Source organism: Pelecanus crispus, chromosome 6 (genome assembly GCF_030463565.1).
Source record: "Pelecanus crispus isolate bPelCri1 chromosome 6, bPelCri1.pri, whole genome shotgun sequence".
NCBI classification, from domain to species: domain Eukaryota; kingdom Metazoa; phylum Chordata; class Aves; order Pelecaniformes; family Pelecanidae; genus Pelecanus; species Pelecanus crispus.
In genome coordinates this window covers 62,761,600-62,789,132 of record NC_134648.1, presented here as the reverse complement: position 1 = coordinate 62,789,132, position 27,533 = coordinate 62,761,600, and the positions used below count along the sequence as shown (strand labels likewise).

Below are 27,533 nucleotides of genomic sequence, written 5' to 3'. Positions count from 1 at the left end.
AATCAGTTACAACACCTTTTACTGATCTTCAAAACAAAAGTTTTACTGAACCATAACCTTACTGGAGTTATGGAACATCCTGTGTATTTTGTACAGTAAATGTTAATCCAGTGCATACGTGGAAAATTTGCCATTATTTAGGGTCAAAGCATTTAGACAGTCATCTTTTTTGGCCTTGCTCTTGATAAGCAGCTGATTAAAACCAAAACCAAACAAAAACCCCCAGCATGTCCAGTTCTTGGATGTTGCCAGTACTAAAGCTGGGCCTCATTACTTCATTTCCTGGCAGTTTGCAAGTCTGAAAAGTGATTTCTGGACTATATGCTATATTCTCAGTGTAAAAATATGCAAGTGTTAACCCTATTTAAATGACCAACCACAAAAATAGTCTTATTCCAAAGTAATTATCTCTCAGAATTCAAACACAGTTGATCTGAATTTGAAAGTTTAATACAATATAGTGTGTGTAAATATTAAGGAATGGTCTGCACATATAATTAAAAAATAATTAGTGTGGTAGCTTAAATGCAGAGGTATAGCTTTTTTTCTCACTTAGAAGTGATACGATTTTAACAAGCCTATAAATAGGTTTATGAGCAAATAGAGTGAATTTCCACTCATACAGTGAAAACACTGGGTGGTAATTGTCAAATCTTCACTTTATCATTTCGGGGGGGGGAGGGAGAAAAGGGATACTCAATAAGAGGATAAGGCTTAAGGATAGAAAGTAGAGTGGTGATGTTAAATTCACTGTAATTGGAATTTATGCAGCTTATTCCTAGACTATCTGCTATAGTCTAGGCAAGGATGGCAAAGAATTCTAGAAATAGCCTTGCTGATTCTGTTTTCTAGGGGCTTAAAACTGAAATGAAATGGGTAAATTTGCCATTAAATACCTGATTTTCATTTGATGTCATCTTCCTGTGGAGTCCAGAAATCTCAGTAAATCTCCACACACGTACAAACCCCCCTCCGTTTTAGTTGTTATCCTCTAGTAAAGTGAGTTACATGTTGCATGTCATCTTTACTGATGCTGAGTGCTCCACTGAGATAATTACAGGCAATAGGGAAGGAGAAATGATCTCTGGTCTCCTTACAGTAAGAGAAACATGAAGTTTAATCTTTTAAAGGCAAATCAAAGCCTTAGGATCTAACCAGTGATCTATTTAGTTACTATAAACCAGACCTAATTATCAAGCTACTTAAGCTCTCTTGCTTACTTAGAGAGCAGAAACTAGTCTCATGCAGTTAGTAATGTAACTTATCAGTGCATCTAGGACTTCATTAAGGATTTATTGCCTCAGTTTATGTGCATGGTTTTTTGCATATGATGAAGATAAAAGCCCATGACTTGTATCTTGACACTGTGAGTTGAAGTTGTGAGCCGACTTCATAAATTTCTTTAAAATTATATCTCTGGGGCAATTCTAATCAGGTGAGTATGTTGAGGAAAAACAAAAGGTAAGTTAACTGCTACTTCCAGCAAAGGAATGTATGCTTTTGTTCTGCCCCATTGCTGACATGAGTTTTTATTCCTGTTATGAGTGAATGAATCTAGTAACCATAGTTTAAATTTGGAGTAAGTCCACTCAGAGCTTACATACACTTAACATTTAGGATAATTTGACAGTGTCTCTATATAGTACCAAAAGAAATATGTTGATGAAGTGTTTCTGTAAGGTTTTTTGTTCTGAACTTGTTTGCCTTCTAATAGTAGAACATGCAATGCTCAAACGAAAATTTTAACCATCTTTTTTTCTGTAGAAATTTTCAATGCAATTTGAATGTCAAAGGGTAATGAACAGGCTATTATATGCAGTGATTGAGCTTTCATTATTGATTTGTGAATCAAACATTAATAGTGATTTATCTCATTTCTGGAATCAAATTAATCCTGTTGTAATCTAAGCTATTCCATTTCACGTGTTGTTTTGCTTGTTTACAGTGGTGGTGTGGATTATCTTAAATATAGTATTTTTGTCTGTTTTCAAGCTAATGATGGAAATTGGCCAATACTTAAACAGAGCTCAACCCCCGTGGTAAAACCCCCTCAGATCTCCAACACAGACTGGAAAGAATCAAGTATGGATACTGCTTTAAAACAAGGAACTATATCCAGCCAGCCTTTGCCAACTTCAGTATTAGGAAGTACTGATAAGCTGGTGGGTTTCATCTGTGATACGTTTATAGATCTGTTTTGCTGAAATTATGAACCTTTGGCTTCCATAGCTGAACTCAATTCAGCTACATACACATCCAGTTTCCCTGCTGATGATTATTTAAAAAGTCGGAAAGAAAGTTACCTTTGTATTCCTCCTGTTCCTTTCTGTTCTTATCACATTACAATTTTTTTTTTCAACTTCAGTAGTTCATATTCCTTCCTGTTCTTTTACATATCTGGTCTCCCCTTTTCTGTCCCTTTGCTTCTCCTAATCATCTCCCCCACCTTCCTATTTTTCTAATTAAAATCTTCGTTACTGTTTTTCCTTGGTGTAGATTATCACATTTTCAATGCACTCTTTTTCTCACAAAAAAAGTTAATAAATCCATCCTTAACTGAGTCCACTGGTGTTGTCTCTCTGCACTTTTGTTCTGGTACTTTATGAATTCTTTAGGACTGTAATCTTTAAAGAATAAGGACCTTGTCTTTAAATAGTTTTGGTAAACTCTGTTATCACACTATATATTATCAAATACATTATCAACTAGATACTGAGATCCAGAACCTAGAACAAGTTATTCAGGCTTTGAAAGTATGCAAATAGTTTTGGAGTCATATTAATGTATTATAACTGAAGATGCCTTTAAACAGTGGCCTCTGTCTGATGTATGATGTGGTCCTGTGGTAAATTCAGGTAGAATCATATCTAGTGATTAAGGAACACAAACTGTTTATATTGACTCCTTTGCTGTCACACAAGATTATTAATGTGTTTTGTTGAATGAGGAATATTCTTGCTCACAAGTATTTTATTTTGTTAAATGGTATATATAATTTTGTTTGTTTTTACATAGGGTCTTGACCTGGGAAAGGTGCCACCAACAATTCCTGGTGTAAGCAAGCAGTTGCCTCAAAACTATGGGACCTATCCAAGTCCAGTTCCCTTAGGAACAGGTTCTACAAATTCTCTAGAAAGAAGGAAGGATGGCAGTCTGCCCAGACCTGGCACCAGTATAACAAATCGGCAAAGACCTGTTCCACTTCCACCACCAAGTAACGTACATCAGCCCAGTTCTTCACAACAGATTCAACAGAGAATTTCTGTACCTCCCAGCCCTACGTATCAACCTTCCGGTCCCCCCTTGTTTCCAGGAGGAGATGGCAGGCCAGAACTGCCTTTAACTGTGGCAATCAGACCTTTTCTAGCTGATAAAGGATCAAGACCTCAGTCTCCCAGAAAAGGGCCACAGACAGTGAACTCCAGTTCCATCTACTCAATGTATCTTCAGCAAGCGACACCACCAAAGAATTATCAACAAGCTGTATACAATACCTTAAATAAGTCAGTAAAAGCAGGTAGAATATATTTTGCTTTATTTTTTCCTTTGTAATAGACTGTTAAGATCTACTTATTAAGCTTGGTTTACTTTCCATATCAGTTTGAAAAGCTTGTCTAAATCTGTGAGAAGAGGGAAGGTATTTTTATGTATGCAGCATGGCAGAAAAATGATCCTGTATATTTTTGGGGTGCTAAATAAGTGTACAGTCAATTACCTTTTATTTAAAACAGATGCAATTAGAACAACACAGTCTGGATACTCTAGCAATACTTTCAGAAATAAGTTGGAAAAAACAGTGTCTAGAGATGAGTTTTTCTCCTCTTACTGTTTCCTCATGAAAGAGGAAGAACATTCCAGGTGTTTCTTGTAGCTTATAATTTTAAGAAGCATCACAGTCACCAACAGGTGAGTATTTATTTCTGTTTTGATAGGTTCCAATATAATTAATTTGATTTTTTTGTTTGTTTGTTTCTGTATTAGTGTCAAACAAGTAGCAACAGACACATACGCAGTTTATTTGCAAATATTTTATTATGTAATTTGAGAACAGTTCTTCACTGTTTTCCATCTTTCTTTTCTTCAGTTTATGGAAAACCTGTATTACAATCTGGTTCGACTTCTCCCTCACCCTTGCCATTCCTTCATGGTTCTTTGCCTGCCCAGACTTCCTCACAGCCACAGCCTCAGCCTCAGACTGAGGTCTCTGAAAAAGATCAAGAGCTGGAAAATGCTCCACCATCCAGTGAAAACAGCAATGTGGAAAACATTCCTCGTCCCCTCAGTCCTACTAAGCTCACGCCTATTGTGCATTCACCCCTACGATACCAGAGTGATGCTGACCTTGAAGCCCTGAGAAGAAAATTGGCCAATGCTCCTAGGCCATTAAAGAAGCGTAGTTCTATCACTGAACCAGAAGGCCCAAGTGGACCAAATATACAAAAATTATTGTATCAGCGCTTTAATACTCTTGCTGGAGGAATAGAAAGTGCTCCTTTTTATCAGCCGAGCAATCCACAGGACTTCATAGGCATCTTAGCTGATGTTGATAATGGTAACACTAGTACCAATGGCAATATTGAAGAACCTATTTCGGTGCAACCTACAGTTCCTCTTCCTGACGAGCCGCCCCCTTCATCAGATGCCAATGATAATGAATTACCTTCTCCTGCTACTGAGGAACTGATAAGCACTGAAACCACAAATCAAACATCCGAGACAACTGAAGATAACAACAACAATCCTGCTATAGTTCCTTCTACTGAACAGTCATCCAGTCCCACGCCTGAGGTCAGTTCTCCAGTAGAAGATGAAGCTCCTTTGCCACCTGCTCTTCCTCCTCCACTTCCTCCAGTAAGTAACAAAGCAAAAAGACAAATTTGTGAACTGTAGAATTAGCTGTGTGTTTAAACATAACTGGAAGATGGTAATCTTATGCTAAATGGTATGTCTGCACTTCAAGTTTCATGATACTGAAAGAAAAGATGACAAAATTAGGGGGGCCTCCAAGAAGGATTCTAATGGCTTAGTGTCTTTACTAATATAGCTGTTTAATAAGGAAAATATGCACAGAGACAGCAGGAGGTTGTGTATGTACTTCAGGCTGTAGAACTTTTTGGGGATATACTAGTGTTGTAGAACTAATTCTGGGATCTGAGATTCTGTTAAAAATACTTTTTTCATTTTGCTGGGCTTACAAAGATAACTTATTTGTGTGAAACTAAGGGTAAGCTATGGCAGTGGGAAGCTGCTTAATTTGCAAACAAGCTAAAATAACTGTTCTGGGAGAAGTGCGCTGCTTTTCCCCTCAGCAGAGAGATGCGAGACCAGGACTGACAACACTAACAGCAACACAGCTGACTTATTTTAGCAGAAATGTTTTTCTAATGGGCTTGTTGCGTAATTTGAATTGCTTTCAAAGTCCCTCCTCCAGCTGCACCAAATCTTTTAAATACTTGTCATTACCAAAAGCTACAGCATATGGAGAATTGAAAATAGGGAGAAAACTGAATTTTATTCTTAGTTGTTGGTGTGACTCACTTTAACATTTGTTTCAAAGAGTATCTCCAGTTTTTGATTCACGTAGGGACCTTGCATTCCTCTTACAATTTGACTGCAGCATGCACAGGGCCTTGTATGCATTTTCCATGAGCACGCGTGGGCCAGGATACTTCTGGGAGAATGGAATATGCTAGCAACCGATATTACTCATACTGTGAGAGGTTTATTTTCCAAACTGAAACAGCCATACTAAATAGGAGCATAAATGAAAATGGATCTTACAGTGCTAGAGACTAAAAGCATTCTGTAAAAGCTGTAATTAATAATAGACTTCTTTTTTTCCTGGCAAGTGACAAGGACACACGTGAATGATTCAGAATATTCTCAAAACACATTTAAATGTGTTTCGGATCTTGAGAATGCTTCTTCTGATAACACCAGCTAGAATGTCACGTAAAATAGCTTCATGGCCTGTACTTTTCTTTCCCACAGCAAAACTCATAACTTGTCAGTACTGACCTACAGCAGATACTTCCACCAGTTCAAGGCAAAGATTCTTCTGAGTAGAGACTGATAATCAGGCTTAATTGTGTCATGCTTTCTAGTCTAAGCAAGTTTTGACAGTGTCTCAGACAATCCACCAGAAACGTGTTCAGCTCATATTAGATACAATTAAGATTGTTGTGCTCAAAAACCATTGGCTTAAGTACTTCGTTCCCTGTACTTGCTACCTTTAGTTAGAAGCCTCTAGATTATATTGGCATGCTTTTTCACTTTTTAACTGAATAACATGTAGTAAGGTAGCAAGCCTTTTATTTAGAGACTTTAGAATAGAAATATTTGCATAGTTCTAATTACCATTTAAGGAGGACAGGATTCTTAATCTAGTTAAAAAGTAACTGAATCATTTGTAATACTTACACAACCTGAAATGATGCCTTCCAACCTTCATCTCTGCTCAGACAAAACGTACTAACTTGAAGAAACCTAACTCAGAAAGAACAGGCCACGGTTTGAGAGTGAAGTTCAATCCATTGGCCCTCCTCCTAGATGCTTCTTTGGAGGGAGAATTTGATCTTGTACAACGAATCATCTATGAGGTGAGCTTCTAAACAATGGCAACCTCTTTAAGTATTGAGAGGGGGGAAAAAGTGCTGAACTATTTTATGTTTTCAATAGGTTGATGATCCCAGTAAACCAAATGATGAAGGAATTACACCTTTGCATAATGCAGTGTGTGCTGGTCATCACCACATTGTGAAGTTCCTGCTTGATTTTGGTGTAAATGTAAATGCAGCAGACAGTGATGGGTGGTAAGTGTCAAGATTTTTAACTGGGCATCTGGGAGAAACACCATTTTGATGCACATTCAAAATTTAGTTGAGACCTCTTCTGGGAACCATTTCCTTGCCCTTCACGCCCAGCAAACAAGCACTTTCTAATCTCTAGGTGGTGATGAACTCAAATGCAAGGTTACACTGTGTTCAACACATGTGCAAACACTTAAATCATAAAGTATACTACATTTTGGGTTTACTTAGTGGTGTAGTTGCATTTCTTGTTCACATGCTGAACTGTAAATAACAACAGACAGAAGTTAATTTGTTTAAGTTTCATCTTCATATAACCCACCACAAATTTTGGTGTTCTTGAAGAATCTAGCCTTAGATGTAGTACTTCGGAAGCATTTGGAGGGGATGTGAAACCTTGCTGTGCTGATCTGTTTCGCCCTCACCTTATTTTACCTTTCAAATTCCCTCATATCGGAAAATACCCTTTTATACCCAGCAGTTTCGTAAGCTATGAAAATCAACATTTTTGCTAATATTTACTTTATAATGTCGGCTTTACTGGAGTCAGGTAAATCCTGGGATCCACTCCAGTTGGTTGACAGGTTTTGGACAATGCATACATATTCTATAATCATAAAGAACAATTTCCTTTAAAAATAGACAGACTTACCTCTATATTGCAAGGTAAAATAGTTAGGAATCCTGGAAGGTTATTCTTTTACGTCTACATTTTTGCTTTATTTCAGGACACCCTTGCATTGTGCTGCTTCTTGCAATAGTGTTCATCTCTGTAAACTACTGGTTGAATCTGGGGCAGCTATCTTTGCTTCAACTATAAGTGATATAGAAACTGCTGCAGACAAGTGTGAAGAGATGGAAGAAGGTTATATTCAGTGTTCTCAGTTCTTGTACGGTAAGCTGTGACACTACTTTACAAACTTTTTTAGCTTTTCTAAAATTCATCCCTTCCTGTCTCTCTGGCCTGCATTAAACAAACATCTGCTTAGGCCCCAGATATGACAATACTGCCCATCCCCTCTTCTTTCAAAATGCTAAAAAAAAAAAAAAAAAATAGTCTTTTGGTTATTATGTTGCTCATAGTCCTTCAGCTCTTTGAGATACTTCACAGGCTCCTTCTAAAGTTACAGAAGTTTAATTTGGCTTAATTTCAAGGAAATGCTTCCATGGGGAGGTTTTGACAGTAACAGTGAGTGTCAAGTATCTTGACAGAGACACTCCAACTTCCAGATGCACAAATTTCTAACAGATCACATGAAGAAACGTATACTTTATGAATAATCCACTTAGAGAATGGTTTTAGTTACTAAGATATATTTTTCAGGAAAAGTATCTTGATGGAGCAGACATTTTTAATTTACATCAGAGGATATAAGCTTCATTAAGGCTCTGTATACCTGACATTGTGCAGATTTTCAGAAGCTTTAAGTGTTACTGTATAAGGTCTGTTGTAAAAAAGCAGGCCTGTGAGAAATACACAGCAGTTCTATAAAGCTGCTTTGCTCAAACATTTGTAAAACTATTGTTATCCTCATTTGAATAAAAGATTGTAAAGTATCTATTGCATATGTAATAAAAGAGAAAAACCTCATGCTCTAAATTGGTTTAAAATATTCTGTAAAATTTGGTTTTATCATGCAGTTAAATTTCTGAAAGCATTTCATCATGGAAGTGTTGAAAATGTTAATATTTTATTAATAAGAGACTAATATTTGGGCCACTGTGTCCACACTAAAAATCTCAGAGGGAAAAATAGGATATGTTACCATCTAGTGTGTTCTCTAATTTGTTGTTAACAGGAGTGCAAGAGAAGTTGGGAGTGATGAATAAAGGAGTGGTATACGCTCTGTGGGATTATGAAGCTCAGAATAATGACGAGTTGTCATTCCACGAGGGTGATGCCATTACTATTCTAAGACGCAAGGATGACAATGAAACAGAGTGGTGGTGGGCCCGCCTCAATGACAAAGAAGGCTATGTGCCTAAAAATCTTCTTGGGGTAAGTTCTGCTTAAGTTACCTTTTCCCTTCTATTTTTTACTTCCTCTGGAAGTAGGAACACAAGATGGATCTTTGGTCAGAATCCCTCTGTGCATCATCTGCATACACTGCTACGAAGTGCTGCAAAGCATACTATCCTTATTCTCTCTGGCCTCTGTGTCATTGTAAACAAAAAGTAGAGGCTATGGTTAGGAGATTAGTGCTGGTTCTTATTTCGCAAGTTAGTATATTTAATATATTTTATGCTTTTATGCTTTCGTAAGATTTTTTTTTTTTTTTTCCCCTTGGCTGAAACATAGGGCCCCTATGTAAAGTGTGGTGGCTCTATTAGGCAGCTCTAAGCTTTGGCTGAGGAAGTTCTTTCGGAAGGTTTTTAATACCTGGCACAAGATAGGCAATATATAGTTATGTACAAATTTAAAACAGGAAAGAGCCTTGAAGATGACAACTTTAGGCAAGTCGTCGTGGCCTCCTGCTGCTCCTGGTTTTATTTTTCACAAGTTACCTAAGAACATGCTGTAGCTCACAAAAACCTCACCCCACCCCCCAAAACACTTCATCACCCAGTTCTTGTTAGTAAGTACTCCTTGGTTATAATGGAATTGCTTTACACTTAACTTGGTATCAACAATACAAAGCCTAATATTTTTATTCTGTTTTTACAGTTATATCCACGAATAAAACCTAGACAGCGAACCCTGGCATGAGTTCAGTTGCACCATAGTGCAATACCGTGCTGGTAACTGGAAACTTAAAACATACACTGGAGCCATCATTTTGATCATTTCACACAGAGAAAAAAAAAACTATGATATTTAGTTTTAATGGTGCTTTCTCTTGTTAAATGGACAGCATCCAAGGTTTTCAAGATCTGCAGTTTGTAAATGAGGATCGTTTTTATGTGACCCACCACTGATGAGGAGAGCGATACCTCCACTACCTACAGTGTTGCGCCAACTATCGTCTAAAGCAGTGTTTTACGTTGAAGTTCCGTGGTAGGAGCTTTCTTGTGTTAAATGTTCAGAGGTGTCGTTTGCAGAGTGCAGATACGCTGTCCAGTTTGCTCCAACCCCACAGTAACTGTCCCACATCAGGATTTTGGATATTTTGTTCGATACCAGTGAATGTTGAGTTCTCATTACTGATCAGCTCTTTGGGTTTTAGGACACAAGATCTTCACCCATTACATGCATAATTAAGTAGTCACCAAAGCTTTATGAAGGCTAGGATTTTAAGTGGTAACATGCTATACACTTAAATCCTAGTCTAGACAACCCCAACAAAAGCTTTACATAGTCTAGCATCTAGTATTATTTGCATTTAGAATCAAGCTAGAGGACTAACAGAACAGCAGTATTTGTACACTTCTCGAAACCCCTACACAGTATTTCACTTGGTGTTTATTTTTTTATTATTCAGCCTACAGCACCAGTGTTACCTCTACTAATGTAAAGGTTTCCCTACTAACCACCTGAGCTTGGCCATCCTGGACAAAACAGTTAGTACCGAACTTGCAGCAGCTTAAGGGATTTGTACGTCTGCATGGATGAAAGTGCAATAGTTGAAAAGGGTCCGAGTCCGGTAAGGGTTATACTGTGTAATTTGAAGTCTGCCTGAGTCAGTCTAGAAGAAAATATGAAGGACTGGATAGAAGTAGAAAAAGGGCTGTGTAGATGCTAAGTCAAGGAGAAGAAAGAAACAAGGTTCAGAGAAGGATTTAAGAAAGACAATAGCTTATTTGAGGACAGTTTCTGTGGTTCTTGGCAGCCTACATCTGTTGCCAAGGCAAGTAAGTTATGCAATAACCTATTCCACTACATTGTAGTTTCGGGGGGGGGGGGAAAGGGGAAGGCACTTCACTGGAATTTTAATTGTACATGATTTTATATACCAAAAGTATATTTTGAATTTCCCATTATAAGTTTTAGCCATATTTCTTGTAATTTTCTCCCATTTAACAGTATGCAATTTGATTAAGTCTTCATGTACAAGTTCTGTGTATAATTTATATATCCATTTCTGCAGTGCTGTAACTTGCTTTTACCACAGGTTAGCATTAACTGTATATATTGTGGTGAAAAGTGAAAGGGTATTATTGTTGAAGAATTTGCTACATGAATGTGATGATTTCAAGAGCCTATGATACACTAATTCAGAGAACATGTAAATGTGCACAATAAAGTACTGCTAAGGCATGGTTGCATTCTCCAGTATTTTTATATAGGTAGCTAAAGTAGGCGTGCCTTTGGTCATAGTCTACAAAAAAAGAATAATTCTAGCTTGCCGTGTTCTATCTGTTAACTCAAGTTCCCTCACTGTTTTACCAGTTGCACAGAAAATGACTTGCCAAACAATTTTGGAACCTCCTTACACTAGTACTGCAGAATTCCAACTGCAACAAATTAATACTTGTCTAGAAAAGCTCTCAAGGGTCCTCTACGCACAAGCTGACAACTGAGCCTTGTGTGCTTGTTTACGCAATTTTCACCACGATTCATCCCAATAGTTGAACCAATTATCAACACTTAGAACTAAAATTAGGGTGCTGTTCATAAAAAGTCAAAAGTTTCAGAGTTCAGAGAGTAGAAACCACAGTATCCATCATTAAAGAAGTTATATACTGTGAAATTAAGTATCACCTTTTTTTTTAAATAAGTGAATTAATTTATTCATATTTGTACATTAAATTGTATACAATTTCAGATAGCATTACAGTTAGATTAACAAAAGCTAGTTACCAAAAAGAAAATACGAAATTAAAAATTATTCTGGAAGCTTATTTATTACAGAAGGAAAGTTTCAAGGTCATGTTCATGTAAGTCCAGTTTGGTGCTATTTGGCAAAATATTTATATGTTTAAAATGAAATGCTTTGTAAAAAAAAAAAATCAAGTGACTTCTATAAAATCATATCTAAGGCAGATTTTATTGTACATTGATTTTAAACATTTGGATAGAGGAAAAAACCTGAGATCTATACCCAAAAGCTATTCTCTGCAGAAGAGACATACACATTTGTTTGCTTTTTGTAGCAAACAGTATATATAATTGTTACTATAAAAGTTGTGCTGTACATTAGCTGTAGTGCAGGTCACTTCAATATTAAGTGCCAATAAAGGCTTAACAAAATATACAAAGTCTTAAAAGGTGAGGCTGCTTAAAGCATTAATTGTATACATATTGCACACTATAGTGAATACTCATGGTTCAAAAAAATACTCACATTGCATTTGCCAGTTCTTACATAATGAACCACACTGGAATGAGAAAGGGTCAAGAACAGCAAATGTTACCAGCTGTCAAATTAGCAAAAAGCAAGAGGCAGGTTCATGGAGGCTGGTGTGTCTTCCCTCAAGCAGCCAACAGGCTGCTGTTCTTACTGGTCCCGGGACTCATAAAAAAGTTTTGTTGCCTAACATGAAGAAAAAAATGTCATTGTGTTAACTCAAGTTTCACTTGCAGCCACCTAATCTCCCTCCTACCCCTCCAGAAATTTCCTTGAAATGCAAGGCTTTAAGTTCTTCCTCTGCTATTTTCCTTAGTCTAAGGCATTTAATAGCATTCAGTAAGTTTTGGAACTATTCAAGGTTACTTTAAGTGCAGAACCTGAGGTCACTGAAGGTTTTAGATCAACTTAACATTTGTTTCTTCTTGGTCAGAAATTATCATTTCTGATCAAAACTGCCTTTGAAACAGAAGTATTTCTGAGATGTTGGTAATCTGTCCAAACATATGCAGTAAACAATGCAATTCTGTTCTATATTCCTCCTCCCTCTTCTGCTTCCCCCTTGCAAAGTTTTGGCGAGGTGTTCCATTTGTCTCAAACTATAGTACCCACCAACGCCCTGCGATGGGAACAGAGGTGCGTTCTCTAGCAACAAGTCCTTCTATGTGCTGTTAACTAGCACCTCTGAAAGTCTCACTGCACCCATCAGTTACTCAAAACTGTTCAAGGCGACAAATCAGTAGGGGGAGGGCGTTAAGCTTATTCATAAAACACTGGTTGCATCGCTTGTGCAAGATGAGTTAGAACAGGCATAAATAAGGAAGTGCTAAGCGGTACTGGTGCGGCAGTACAAAGTTTGGGTGTGCTGTGCTGGGCACAGGTTCAATGCTGGGGTTAGGGGTGGCTGGGGAGCTTGACGGTGGTGAAGAAGCGAACAGCCACACACTTGCCTTTGCAGACAGCTTATAAATTACAGTTCTAATTATCAAGCAGATGAACAAAAGTTCCAGAACTAGTTGGGATGGTTTTGGGTTTTGCCTCCTCTAACTTTGACTTATGAAATAATAAACTTCAGTTTCATTAGCCGTACAGCGCCTAACAACAAAAGATGAAACAGTCTTCCAGAGAGTCCTGCCCCCACCCTGTTCCTGTTTTCAAAAATCAACAACTTCTTTAAACCTTCATAAAGTAGTAAAAACAATTAGCTGAGTTTAGGTTCAAAAGAGTATTTCATAATGCATATTCTTCAGTGAGTAACAAAAACCTAAGGAAGTTGAAAGTCTAATTCCTACTTCTTTCACCTAACGCCATACATAAGGTCTTGGGCAACCCTTTGTAGTGCGTATCTTCTTCAGGTATCTGAGCATAAAGCTGAAGTCATGTTCATAACAACCACCCATAGCTTCTGTTTTCTTAAGCAACAAGGCCCTAACATCCTGAAATAAAAAATAATAATAAAAAGAAAGCAAGCCTCCTAAGGCTGCAGACTCTATTAATAAAGTGCTACTAAGCACCCCGTGTTACAATTTTCTAAGTTTTGTAATTTCTCTAAGTTTTGCCTCCTTTGCTTACCTTATGCATAGCTGCCAGCCAGCTTGCTGACAGTTTCTTGTTACAGCTGAAGTCTTCACTGGCTGTAAATTTCATCTGCATTAGCTCCTCTGATCCTGGTACCTTATACTGCAGAATCATACCTATGGCACGAGTACTACCTCCTGAAAAAAGAAAGAAAATCTTGAACAGCAACAGCTTTCACCAACTAACACAACTACTTCTAGCTAATAAGCATGTTTGAAGAAAACAATCCCATCACTTAATTCAAAGCGCTAGCAACTGCAGGCGCACTAACAACTGCCGCATCAGAGGGGGTAGGGACCACGGGTGTTAATGCCAGGCGATGGAATGTGCAGGCTCAATACTGTTTCATTCTCTGTGGCAATCATGGAGGCAGAACTTGTATCAGCCATCAGGTAAAGCCACTAGCTACACACGCGAAGAACCCCCTCATTACCGTGTCTTCGCTTAAGTAGGTGCCATATGGCATACTGGAGCCTGCAGTTTGTAAACGGAATTACTAGTGTGCAGTTAGGCTGGTATCAAACGGGATCCTCGCTTCATCCAAAGTCTGGCATAGCAGTCAAAAGTCCCTCCAAATCTGGCAAAGGGTGGAGGGGGGGGAAAGATGCTTATGCAAGACTAGATGATGACTGGCAGCGTCATTTACTTCCCGAGGGAAATCCGCTACAAAAGACATTGCTCTGACAACAGTGCAATAGCGAGATGCTTGTATCTCTTTTAGTCTAGCTGCATAGAGATGAAAGTAAACCAAAGGAAAAACACAGACATGAAACAAAAGCTGTGTTTAGAATAGCACACTGATGCTTTACATAGACTTTATTGGCATCGCTCATTTCCTGAAGTAGTAGAGCATAAACTAAGCCCCAGGAACAGCTGCACCACACAGAGAAGGACACTTTTTGCAAACTGTCTGCATGAGAGGGCTCCTGGAGGCCATTACTGCAATATCCAAGAAGCCAAAGACAGACAATCTTGGTCTAAGCAACCTGATCAAAAGCCCACAAACTGTTTATAAAGTAGCTATGATCTCCTCTTCCAGGATAAACTGATATCCAACTTCATCTCGCGCTCCCCTGCATCTGCCTGGTCAGACTAACAGACTAAGGCCCTACTTGGAGATAAACCAGTGGAAATGAAACACCTACAGCCTTGAGCAGTTTTATTTATTCACATTGCCCACGTCTGGCATTCCAGGACATTACTGACTTGGGCAGAACACACCTTACACAACAAGACCTCATACTTATTTTAAAGAAGTGTAAAAGCCAGCCATTAGTTAACAATTTGTTTATTCAGTGCAAAACCTTACTGAACAGTGCACAAGAAGTATAGTATTAATTTCTGGTATACACAATTCGGCACAGCTCTGCTGAAGTAGGTGACGTGTAATACTACGTACCACTAAAGATATTTCTCATCTTCCCTCCTCTCTACTAGCACAGACAATAGCACATGTGGTCTAAAGAAGGCCTCGAATGTTTTAGTTCTCCTCCAAAAAGTTACAAAACATTCATTCTCAGTTAATTAAACAGACAGATGGGAAGGAAAAGATACACGTCAGACTTGAACATAACCTGTCTTAAGTTGAACAGCTATAAATTAAGCAAAAAACAGCACTGCAGAGGAAGAAAGATGGGAGGGGGGTCATGACAACATGCTTAGGTGCGTCATGCTCAAAGGTACTGGTGATACCTTCAGTAATATGCTGGCTCTCCAGAAGGCTGGTGTAAGTGTGAATATCTTTTTCTACCATCAAGAAGGCAGGCAGGCAAAAAGATAAAGCAGTCAGAAGAGTAGTGAACAAGGAATTACAGGAGCATTAAGTAACTCAGCAACACATCTGGTTGATTTGAATAACAAGATAAGTTTATTAAAGTTAACATGCTGTACTGACTGAATATTGCACAGATAAACTGCCTGATTAGAAAATTCTAGCAGTGACAGAGGTGTCGCTAAAGAACAATTATTAAAATTCCTGACCTTGTTTGTTCTCATTTCAGTGAAATCATATTCAAGTTCATCCTGAAATACTCTAAAATCTGGTAAGAGATGAGGCAGTTAAGTAGCTGCCCTCCGATTCAGATGTTACCAGTTCCATTTGGCCACCCCTTCATCTTGGATGACATTAAGAAAGCATAGTTTAATTATTTAATTCCCCCCCGCCCAGCTTCTCTCTCACTCTCCTCACAATTGTTTGCCCGAAAAGTCCCAGCTGGATTCTAAAATGGAAGCTACCAAAGACTTAACAGTTCCCTCCTATGAGCTTCTGAATCAACAGATGTTTATATTTAGCCAAGAGAGAGGATCAGAACAGATGATGACCACCTTTACTCAGGTTTATCAAGAGGCTCTCCCATATTAGAGCTTTCAGGTAATTTCTCAGTTCTTAGTTTTTCCCCCAAATCCCAGTAGCCACGCGGACAGGGTTCCACACACTGCACTGTATTCTGACAGCAGTTGTAACTAACATAGTTACACCTAAGTTACCAGTAACCTAGAAATGCACTGTCTAGCTCAAACAGTAATTACAGCTTCACATATTTTTTTCTTAATAGTTAATTCGTATTCAATGAAAAAATTTACCTCCAGGAGTAAATCCCTCTGTAAGTATCTGAACAGTTGAAATCTGTATAATTTCAATTTCATAGTGGCTGTCACCATCCAAAACCAGGTATCTACATAACAGAAGAAAAACTTTTTTTTAAAAAAAGGGTTTTTTCCTACAATATCAAGTCCATGTCAAAGGAAAAAACAAACACAATCTCTCAGTGACTGGCTGTTTATATGTTCTTTGTGGTGGGGAGGGAGAGAAATCAAGCAGGAAAAATTACTTTTCACTGAAGTTCTTCACTTAAAGGAAAAAAAAAAAAAACCAACCCCCACCACAAAACCTACAGTTCAGTTTGCCAGAAGACCCTTTCAAAATATTAAAAGCATTCTTCCAAAGTTCTGGGGGAAGAAGAGAAGACAGAGTCTAAAGTGTTCTAGCCAACCAAATTATAGGGATGACCAAAGTAATGCTTTGGCTGTAATGTTAAACAATACGGTGGCAGCGTTAGAATCATTCTGAAACAGGCTTTTTTCAGTGGCTGCAGATTTTTCCCTGCCCCCCCTTCCTGTGATCCCCCTATTAGCTGGCAAAAACACTGTATTCCAGTGGCACTGAGAGCCATCATCAGTGAGCAGAGCTCCACCATTCTAGGGCATTCTGATCCACACTGCCAGTAAATTCAAACCAACTTACTCCAATACAGTTGTACCTGTCCTTTCAGTACGACGACTCTCTCACAGCATGTTACTCTCAAAATTTTGTTTAGGTTATGAGATAATAATATAGCTCTAAGTGCAACAATAATATAGTTTACAAGTGCAATTTCTATCAATCTTTCTCACCTCTGATTGTTGGAAAGTCGACAAACCATGAGCTCAGATTTATCAGATGTTCCCAGAGTTACAAAGAATGTAGCACCTGGAAAGAAATGCTTTAGTGTTCTAATACAGAGTTTAGGAAGGAACATTCAAGTAGCAAAAATGGTAACTAATTTTTACTTACTGCACCTAATACACTGAATTGGGTGAATTAAGAGACTAATTGAAGTGTTAAACTGATTAACATCAGCAGAACACTCAAGTATAAAAAGCTGATCTTTATTTATCACATTCTGATTCACAGGACCTTTCACAATTGCTATGTAATTTCTCCCACATGTTGCAGAAATACAACTGATATCTAAGATGAATCTTTTAAAAATGAGAACAGATTTGGAGATAGCAAAAATAGGCAATTAAAGACCCTATCTTGTCACCATAATGCACACTATTGTTTCGGTATTCCAGGAAAAAAAAAACAAAACCCAAACCTGTCAGAAGAATCTAATAGCAGGATGTGACAACCTTCAGCTCTATGCTTAATAAATAGTAAAGACACCTGGTTTTCATTAGTGAAGGCTAGCTCAGTCTTACTTTGAGGTCAATGAACTTCAGCCTTCGTGTTCTGTTTCCTCCTGCTCAAAACAGCTCCTTTGACATCAGGAAAGTCATCTTAGCTACATTAGTGAAGTGATTCATAACTTAAACTAAAGCAGACTACACGCCTAACCACTTTATTTCCTCCACGCCTCACGCTCCCTGTATTACCTAATCCCAATACTGTTGGCCTGAGAAATGAAAAAAATAACAACATACAGCCCTGCCAAATGGTCTGCAATCTATCTCCATAATCTGAACCACGCGCCCTCAGTGAGCTTCACCTCGCTGTTTCCCAATGTTACGCAGTCTCCCTGACTCCTCAGCATGGACCCCCAGGCTGCTGCTGAAGCGAGACAGAGAGGCAACAGCAGCAAAACTGCAAAGGACATCAAGACCACCATCTCTCTGACTGACATCTGTGGCTCTGCAGTAAGTCAGGAACAACTTCAGACTTTAATTGTGCAACACAAATGCAAGCAGGACAAGCTTTTAAAAAAAATCTTCCGTTTCAAATGCATTATTTAAAACCTCATCTACACCTTCATCTGCCGAGCAGAGTGAAGAATCATTTGTGTGTTGGAGGGATGAGCATACTCCTTTCTGAACCTGGGATCTCCCTAGGAACACTCACACTAATCAGGCGTGTGGTTTAGCTCTCCGATTATACACATTGGTGTCGTGCCGAGAGTTCAGAGCCCGTCAAAAGGGCTCTCAATCACAGAGTATTTTCTGTGAACAGGAATCTAATCACAGAGTATTTTAAAAACTGAAGACTCAGCTTTCTTAATGTAATTGGAACACGAATTACTGGATTGCATGTAGTTTTAATGCTGTGCAGAATTGACCACTCATGATGATCTGCCATCAACCATAGCTGTAGGCCATAGACAAGATCAAAGCTCACAGATGAAGCTTGAAACAAGCACTGTATCTTGTCAGAAAATATTAAAATATTCTCTATTGTTAAGTATTTTTCATCCCTATTTAATGTAACAGGAATCTGGCTAAAAGATGCATTATTTTAAGAAAAATGCCAACTGCACACATAGCTGTTCTCAGAGGCATTAAAAATTCCTTTGTCTTTAATTAAATCACTCTTTACAAACATTGACTAAAAAGTGTAAACTTCTCTAAATAAATGGATAACAGAATTATTAACTGGCACGCAAGAAGCATGGCAACAAAGAAGTATTTAAAGGAGACAAAACTGCAGCTTGTTTGACAAGAGTCATTACTCTTGCTGTTTATCGCACTTGTTCAACCCTGCATTTGAATAAATATAAATGAGATCAAACCAGCATATATATGTAATCAGTCCTTACCATTCATGAGCACTTTAAGCTGTTTGTCATAAAACTCTGTTTCTTTCTGAGAGATGAGGGCACATTCAGCACACTGGCGCACGGGGTCCACAAAGCACATGCGAGGCAGAGGCACTTTTTTACTGCAGCACTTGTCACAGAAGCACTTTCCACATCTTCGGCAGTGATGCTAAGCATGAGAGAACATTTCGTTTATTTATTTACACAGGAAACCATTAGGAAATAATTTGATAAAGTTACTACATTAAATATCCTCCTCCCCAAGGAACAGAACGGTGTCTCAGGTGTGAAACATCCAAGCTGAGGGATAGGTAAAGGAAATTTAACTGCTAGAGTGGTAGAAAGAAGTCTCTGGAGACTGAACGCCAAGGACGGAGTCTAGTATGAGCAACAGCACTGTAAGCCTTTGGTTGGCACTCTGTAAACATGCTTCTAAAGCAGACCAGACAAGACCCTGAAAGGGCTTCTCCAGCCTCCAGTAAATCCTTTACCTTACTGTCAATAAAATCACAAGAGAAGAGTGGTTTCTAGGTCCCTTCCCACTTCCAAGCAAAGATCTTGGGGAAACTTCAACTGCAGATGCTATTCTTCTCCCTTAAAACTTACTCTCAAGTTTTTCCCCGTGGAAACTTAAAACCTAAAGCTATTTCTCAATCAGAAATATCGGGCAGCATAGTACAAATCCAATGAAGTTGCAAAATCAGAACTAGCATTGCAACGCGTTTCACAGCTACTAAATCTGCAACAAGCGGCTTGTGCTCCAAATCACTGCTGGGGTGTGACAGTCCCAGCAAGTCTTCCGGATGCAAGTTCTCATGTCAGAACAAGTTCTCCCAGGCAAGCAGGAACCGATTTGTGGCTCAAAGCAAGCTTGAACAGTTTGATACAAGGAACTGATACACTGCAGTTTTGGTCAGTGTTTGCCTTTCCTTCCATATACTATGCAAAATTCTCTGGAGTACTTATTTCCCAGGGCTACCTCCATTTACTTCCCAAAGCTAACACAAGTAAAACACAGCAGCCTAATTAGTGCTTCTCCATCAAAATGCTCTAACCAACCAACAACCATGCTCTTAGCCCATCCGACTGAAGGGTAAAACAAGAACTAGGAGAAAGTACACTCCATGATTTAGGAGTATTAGGATCATTAAGTGGCATCCTAATGCTCTTCAGGCCTCATGACCATTTACACCTATCTGGTATAACATACTACTATGTCTGGTTTACAATTTCTCCTTCCCTCTCCCTCCAAACAATAAATTAAAAAACATCAACTATGTCAACGCACTACAAGTCACACTTCCACATCTTTCTTCACTTTCACAAGCACATGCTAAGACAATGTCAACGAGTTATACAAAACAATGATATTCCCTGCTAAAAATCATTGTTGGCCTTTTCTGGGAGGCTGCTTTCCTTCTCCATGCGCAAACCCCAATATCAGCAGAATGTTTTCCGATAGCAGTATTCTGTACACCAGCATGCATTCCACAGTGACCTGCTTACTTTTATGTAATGTACATAATTTAACTCTTATGTTAGTGTTTTCTCTTCATACAGCAAGCCTACTTATGGCTCACAGCAATCAAGGTTGTTAATACTTTCTACTTTAATCAGAAATTCCCTTTTCCAAACCCAAGATAAATCCTGTTTTATTTTTAGAACAGAAGGAGAACCCGAGTTTTGGTTCTCCACATTTTAACAATATGGTTCTTTAATGTAAGATCATAATTCATTACGCCTGAAAACATTTTCACTTACATTTCCACAACTAATTTTATCTCCCAAAACACAACCCAATTAGTTGGTTTGGTTTCTGTGTCAGTACTGATGTTAGCAGCCCACTCCAGCATGAGTTCCTATAACTCTTCCTTTGAATGTTAATCCTGTGGGTACCTGGTAATCTGGAAAAACGCTAACTATGTATTACATATTACACATTGAGCCACAAGAAGAATATAAAAGAAACAGAATTACAACAAAAAGGACCTCTACTTGGAAAAGGCAGAACAGACTTTAAATTACATCAGATTTTGCATGCTATTCGCCCAAAATCTTCTACATTTTAAATCAAGAGAAGTCCATATTAGTATTTTGCAACAGTTAATGTTTTACATTTCATTGATTTCTCTTACCTTTCTAGTTATGAAGTCAAATTTTGTATCACACTGCATACATCTTGGGCACTAGAAAATAGTACGAATTAAGATTAATCTACAAGATTTCTAAACCTTTAATCCTACTACCATATACAAAGACTGAGCTTTATATTATGCCCTAAAAAGAAACACCTCCAACAAATTTCCATCCTTTATCTTTTCACCATGGATGGTTTTCATTTATTTTAATATTGATGTAGCAAAATAATGTCATCCCCATTTGTAAGACAAAAAAAGCTGCCAAACTCATTCACCCTAAGGAATACTGCATCTTGCCAGCAGTCAAAACTACATTTCAGAATTACTCACCATACTTAGTTATGTTTGGCTATCCAGACAGTCATGTATTCCAGAGTCGACTGTTTTTATATAAGTTGTCATCCTCACTGTATTATACTGTGATGCTCTGTTGACTCTTTAAAACATTGTTTATGTATTTTAATTCTCTCAATACTTACACATTTTTGAAACGTGCTAGGAGACATTTGGTTTTCTTCCAAGCCACTAGGACTTAATTTTTATTCCAGCTACAAAATGTCACTTCCTGAAATATCTCTTCCCTAAAACAAGCTTATACCCACACTCCTCCCAAAAGAAAAGCCAGAAAAAAGTTGTAGAAGTTTCTCTCTCGCAACTAAATAGAGTTTAAAGGGCGAGTTTTGATTTTCTAAACTGGCAGAAGTGACCAGTTACAATTAGAATTTTCTATACAGAAGGTCATCTACCACAGGGCTGATACTCAGCACTTAGATCACTAGATTTTCACCCAGACTTTATGTATTTGTCTCCACCATATTGAAAACCACTCTCCAATTGCTTATAAAGCAATTTTGTCAGGTTTGCAAATATTAATGGAAAATTAGGCCTTGACATCTGAATCAGGAGAACATGGTTAGATCCTGTAGTAGGTTTTATAACTCTAGAAACCCAAACTCTTCAAACCAGACTCTCTCAGACTACAGCAGAATGTCATCTTAAAAGCATGCCCTAAGCTGAGCAGGTACAATTTGCTAAGCACACAGTAATCACCCTTTGCCTTTAATTAACACATTTAAATACTTAACCCTTTATCTTCTACAAATTCCTTCAGATCACAACAGCTTTTGCCATCTATTTCGGGAACTTTTGCTTCAGCAGATACCCAACCACTGTCACAAGTTCGGTAACTATAGCCAAGAAAATATTACAGCAGCTAAATTAAAAATTCACTAGAAACTTTTCATGTCCTTTTGAAGTACAAGATTGTTAATAATTTGCAACAGTTTATATGAAGTGTTCTGATGTCTAAACAGAAGTTTACCAAATTAGAGAGTAACTGCAGTCACTGTAGTGTAAGATAAATAGCTACTTGCAATATTTGTTACAATAAGCTACCTGTTTTACAATCCTACACAAAAGAGAACTAGAAGTGTTCCTGTAGTGTTTCAAATAGCGTACTGAATTAAGGCATCCAACCACCTCTTCTCATGCTGGCTGCAGAAAAGCTCATTCTAACATTCACTGATGAATAACCTTCCGCAGAAAGCAGCTTCGGTATTCCCCAGGTTTCATCTCTGTAACAAGTAGTACACTACAGCTAATACCACATTTTACTCTACACTGATCTTGAGTTAGTGTTTTATTTTTTGATATTCACAGCTTAATAGCTTGTCTGGGAGCAGGACCTTGCAAGAATTTTTGTATACTTTGAATTTACCAGGAGACCAACTAATTTTCTTAATGAAAAGATGTTGGGGTTTTTTTGTCAGAAATTAGAAAGCACAAGCCACAAACTGGGGAAGAAAAAAACCCCACACTCTTCTAAATGCTGTCCTTAATAGATTTCATACACAATGTTACACTAAACATACAAGTTGCTTTTCAGGAAGGAACAAAGTTATCCATTCTCTCTTATTTAACACAAACTCTATACAAAAATATTTTTTAATTCTAAATCATGATAACACCGCCTGATACATAGAGCAGGCATAAATAAACCACAAGTCAAATGGCATTTAGTAGCATGCACCGCAGAATGGGATTTTCCTACAAAAATGTTCTAACACAAGTAGGCTCGATACGCTGTTCCTTCACGGCACTTCTGCTTTTAGGAACTGAAATCAAGTGAACCCATTTGCCTAAACAACTTCCGCTTTGCCTGCGAAGAGATCGCTATTGCAAAACATCTTGAAAGGTGAATCCTTCCTATTCATCCATGTGCTGACATAATTAGAGAGTGCATGAGTACTGAATTAAGCTTTATAGCTATAAGGGTTTTTTAAAATCTCATTTACAGAGAAGAAAGCATAATGTTGCAGTTACTTTTCATGTCTTCAAGACACAGGCTTTTTAAAACTGCAAATCTGAGTTTTTGGAAAGTGGAAACAAAAAGATATGAAACAAGAAATTAAGTTAAAATGCATGTCATTAGTATACTCATTTCACACACAATCAACATACCGCTAATACTAGTATCAGATTACTTCATACAGTAAGAGGAAAATGGAAGAACATCCAACAGTTGTTGATCTTGTTATCAATTCAGAAATATTAAGACCTAGTTCATTACAAATAGAGTGGAACTTCTCATGCATTGCTGAAGTGCGATAATGAATTTGCATAATACTTTGGATCCAGCCAGAGGTGAGAATCCTGTAGATGGACAGGAAGCTATAGTTACACTTCATACGCTTTATTTGCATGTACAATAACAGAGTGATTCAAGAAGTGACGCAAGGTAACACCTGGTTAAGCTTGTTAACACACTGAACTTTTGCCAATGTGAAAGTTCACAAGCTCATCAAATCACACCTTGTAACACGCCCGACCAAACCAGCTGATGCCAGAGCGGAAAAACACCACAATGCAAACATACGGCACATACAGCTTACAATGCTTTCTGATATTACAACTGCACTGGGGCAATTCATCGCCCAGCTACACAACTTTGCCAGCAGTCCAAGCACGGCTCTGTCGCACAACCAGTGCCGACTCTGAGAGCCTGAGCCAACTACTCAAGAGGACCCAGCTACATAAAGCTCAGTTCCCTCCCGCAGTGACCCAGGAGCCCCAGAGAGTCACTGTCACCACATCTGTACGCTCCTCTCGCACGCATGCACGCAGTGCTCCTCAGCCGCAAAGATCCAGGACACAGCTGGATGTCACGAGGTTTGGCCACCTCTGCATTCGAACGTACAGATTTTACTCCATGTCTAGTCCCAAGATTTCCTTAATAGGATCATCATCAGTTGAGCTCTGCTGATGATTAACAAAGAAATTCTGGGTTAGGCAAGGCACGTGCAGTGACCAACATTTTACACTCTGTCTCAAGTTTAATAATGCTCAGCACAAATTTTCATAATATTATCCACCTCAACCCAATGTTTATACTATAAATAAGACTACCAAGAAGAAAGTTTTCTGCAGTCCTGCTTCAGCCTACACTTCAAACTCCTCAAAATAACTGATATTTTAAGACTGTATAATCTTGTGACTTAAAATTTAAAAATTGAAATATATTTCAATGTTACGCAAGTTTTGCAAAACTACTAACTGCCATTAATTTTTAGGTGGCTTTACTTCAAAAAAAAAAAGTAGACTCCTCCTGCGTAAGAAAATAAAGCTACTGAATTCGTGAGTGTTACTGGCCACACAGCAGAAGCCAGCTTATTTGAAAAGCCAGATCAATATTTGCTAATGTCAGTCTCTTGTCTTGGACAAAGAATACTTTTTTTTTAAATTATGTCCGACATGGTAACAAGAGCAGGTATTCATTAACTAGATAACACTGTCTCTTTAAGTTTCATTTTATTAATAAAAGCACGGGTTTTATAAGCTTCCCTGTATATTGTGTACCTGTTTTATTTAAGGAAAAAGTTTGTAATGTATTTGGTAATCATTAACCAAAGGGATGTCAGAACTTCAATACACTTTAAGAAATCTAGTAAAATAACTTTTTACAAAACAGCAGCAATGCAAGATTAAGAATAAACATTAACAAATGCATTTAAAATGTTTGCATATAATACACTTCCTCTCAATAGCAAGTATCACCGAGTCTGATGTAAAGGCAACATTCAGTCACAAATCAACGCCATCAGCCTACTGACCAACAGACTACAGGAGAAAAGTTGAATTTTAAGGAGAATGAATACCTGCAGTACGACTGTAAGACAGAATTCAAACTAACACCACGCATCAGACTGACGTATCTAAAATATACAAAGTTAATTCTTCAATATATCTACCTAGTTTAAATAAATCCTACCACAATCCTCAAACAACCTTTAGTGAAATTAAGATGGTACTATATATTAGACTGAGTCAGAAGTACCTTACTTTTTTTAAACGAACCGACGCAGCAAAAGCAGACTCCACGCAGCGCAAAGGGAAGCCACTTACACAATAACTGCTCAGACTTTGCTACGTGCTCCCTGATAAATACACACCCTAGCTGCAACACACCGCGCGCACCACACCACGTCCGGTGCCATCTGCGTGGGAACCCGGGGAGCTGAGCACCCATACCTTCGAATGACGCTCGGCTCCGGTCACTGGAAGTTTTGTCCTACCTACACTTCATAAAAGACAGATACCCAGTTGCTACTGATGACAGGGAGGATTTTTTTAATTCTCTAAGTATGGAAGAGAGTAACTTGAGAAAACTGCCACAAGACATTTTAGCAAACCGCTTGTTTAAAATAAGTTGAAAAAGTCACTTCCCAAAAAAGGATTGTTATTTTGGACAAAATCAACAACTGACTTACTAGTCATGCACCTTAAGACAGTAAAGGCTAGTCTGAGCTGCAGAAGCTGTGCTAGCAGAAACAGTTTCCAGAATTATTATTTTTACACAGAACTTTTTGCCTCGGGAGATACCAGGTAGGGGCAAAATTTTCTTCCTTGTTCCTAAGCAAGGAGAACACAGCGCTCCCATACCAAACAGACCAACCATGTCAGTATCTGGCAAAGAGAGGCTCTGCTTAATGACTCCCTGCTTAAATACATATTGGCTCATCTAAAATAAATCTTAATTCTGGTCACATTTAAATACATCGGCATGCATCCACAGCACAGAACGCTGGCAATAAATAAACAAACAATTGATTCTAAGTTGTATTAGCATCTAGCTGTAGGGACTGGTAACAGATAATGCATATTACATGAAATTTAATATAATATCGTGATCACATAGTTCACTTTAGAAGTATTTCAAGGCAAATTTGACTGAAAGTTATTCAATACTTGTTTAACACTAAGAACATTCACACTGGGAGCCAGAAGGGCCGTTCTAACTTAGCTTTATTGCCTTAATACTTTGCACCTTTTTTTTTTTTTAAATCAACATGGTCTTCAGTACTACCTTTATACGCATTTAAAGAGACAGCTCCACTAAACATTAATGCTGCACAGCTCGCTACCCTTTTAATTCATTAAGCTCCTCGCTAATTTTGGTGACAGGGCCACACACCGCTGAGGAACGAGTGCCGGTCCTGTCCTTTTCGGTCCATTAATCTAAGTGAAATAAAAAATTGTGGTTTACAACCGACAAATGGCAGCCGGGCGAGCCCGATTCGCTGCCTGGCCAGTTCGTGAGGCGAGGGGAGCCGAGGGGAGCCGAGCCCGCCTGGCTCTCCTCAGCACCGGGCGGGCCGGCGCCCCGGGCAGGGCTGCAAGCCGCCCGCCCGCCCTGTGGGCTACCACGGCCCCCGCGCCGCCACGGGCCCGCCAGCCGCTCCGACCACCGCCGCGCCCCGGCGCCGGGAGACACGGACGCGCAAGAAAGGGGAAGAAGCACGATTTAACCCTCGGTCCCCGGCCCCTGGGGCCGGCCGCGGCCAGGCGAGGCGTGCCCCGGCCCCCCCGCGGGGCAGCGGCCGCTGAGGCGGCGAGGACCCCGCGGGCAACCGGCCGCCGAGGGGGGCCGCCGGGGCGCGCAGCGGGGGCCGCCCCCGCGCAGGGGAGCCCCCCGCCCGCCCCCACCGATACCTCCTTGTCGGGCACCCAGGGCGGCTCGTCCAAGCCGAAGGGGCTGCGGGCGGAGCGGTGCTCGGGCACCATGCGCAGCCCGCTGGGCGAGCGCACCAGCTTCTTGGCGTCGCGGGCCTCGCAGCCCGACATCTTCCCCCTCAAACTCCGCCACCGCTACTCGCCCCCTCGGGACTGGCAGCGCCACTACCCAATGACCGCTTGGACCCTTTGGAACGGGCACAGCGCGAAGCCAATGGAAAGCGGCGAGCCGCCAGCCCCGCCCACCCGCTCCAGAGGCCCGGGAGAGCGCTGCCTCCCGACTTCGCAGCCAATCCCGCGCCGCCCGGGCTGCAGGGCTGGCGTGCCAGCCCTTCCTCGCCACCGCGGGCGCTCAAGGCGCATGCGCAAGGGGAATTGCCGGCCCCGCAACCCGGAAACGAAGGGCGTGCGCGCCTCGGTCACGCCCCCGTATTCCGCGTACGAGGAAGCGCGACAGCCAATCAGCGAGCAGGGCCGCGCAGG

The 27,533-nt window shown here is 39.5% G+C and overlaps 2 protein-coding genes across 3 annotated transcripts in view; one reads left to right on the top strand and one right to left on the bottom strand.

Moving 5' to 3' along the window:
- Window positions 1-9,516, top strand: part of PPP1R13B (protein phosphatase 1 regulatory subunit 13B) — a 60,673-nt gene extending 51,157 nt beyond the window's left edge. Inside the window, exons 11-18 of the mRNA XM_075712574.1 lie at window positions 1,993-2,162; window positions 3,016-3,517; window positions 4,085-4,851; window positions 6,462-6,599; window positions 6,679-6,812; window positions 7,538-7,704; window positions 8,609-8,808; window positions 9,475-9,516. Of these exons, the coding sequence (XP_075568689.1) occupies window positions 1,993-2,162; window positions 3,016-3,517; window positions 4,085-4,851; window positions 6,462-6,599; window positions 6,679-6,812; window positions 7,538-7,704; window positions 8,609-8,808; window positions 9,475-9,516 (2,120 nt within the window). The remainder of the gene's footprint in view (window positions 1-1,992; window positions 2,163-3,015; window positions 3,518-4,084; window positions 4,852-6,461; window positions 6,600-6,678; window positions 6,813-7,537; window positions 7,705-8,608; window positions 8,809-9,474) is intronic.
- Window positions 9,517-11,529: 2,013 nt separating this feature from the next.
- ZFYVE21 (zinc finger FYVE-type containing 21) lies at window positions 11,530-27,161 on the bottom strand. 2 transcript variants are annotated; one of them, XM_075712354.1, is made up of 8 exons: window positions 27,030-27,161; window positions 21,039-21,089; window positions 18,904-19,072; window positions 17,006-17,081; window positions 16,196-16,287; window positions 15,305-15,358; window positions 13,607-13,749; window positions 11,530-12,220 (listed from the first exon to the last, which is right to left on the bottom strand). In XM_075712354.1, exons 1-8 carry the CDS (start codon window positions 27,159-27,161, stop codon window positions 12,185-12,187), a joined length of 753 nt encoding a protein of 250 aa, XP_075568469.1. In that variant the 3' UTR covers window positions 11,530-12,184. The 2 variants fall into 2 exon arrangements, with proteins under 2 accessions (XP_075568469.1, XP_075568470.1); XM_075712355.1 differs by lacking the exon at window positions 15,305-15,358.
- Window positions 27,162-27,533: the final 372 nt, after the last annotated feature.

Excerpts from the sequence above, each read along its gene's own strand:
- ZFYVE21 (XM_075712354.1), bottom strand. The coding sequence starts at position 27,161 with ATGTCGGGCTGCGAGGCCCGCGACGCCAAGAAGCTGGTGCGCTCGCCC. Across the intron at positions 17,082-18,903 it reads GCTTAAAGTGCTCATGAATG|GTGCTACATTCTTTGTAACT; the intron begins GTAAGGACTGAT and ends ATTTCTTTCCAG. Across the intron at positions 15,359-16,195 it reads AGAGGGATTTACTCCTGGAG|AAAAAGATATTCACACTTAC; the intron begins GTAAATTTTTTC and ends TCTTGATGGTAG.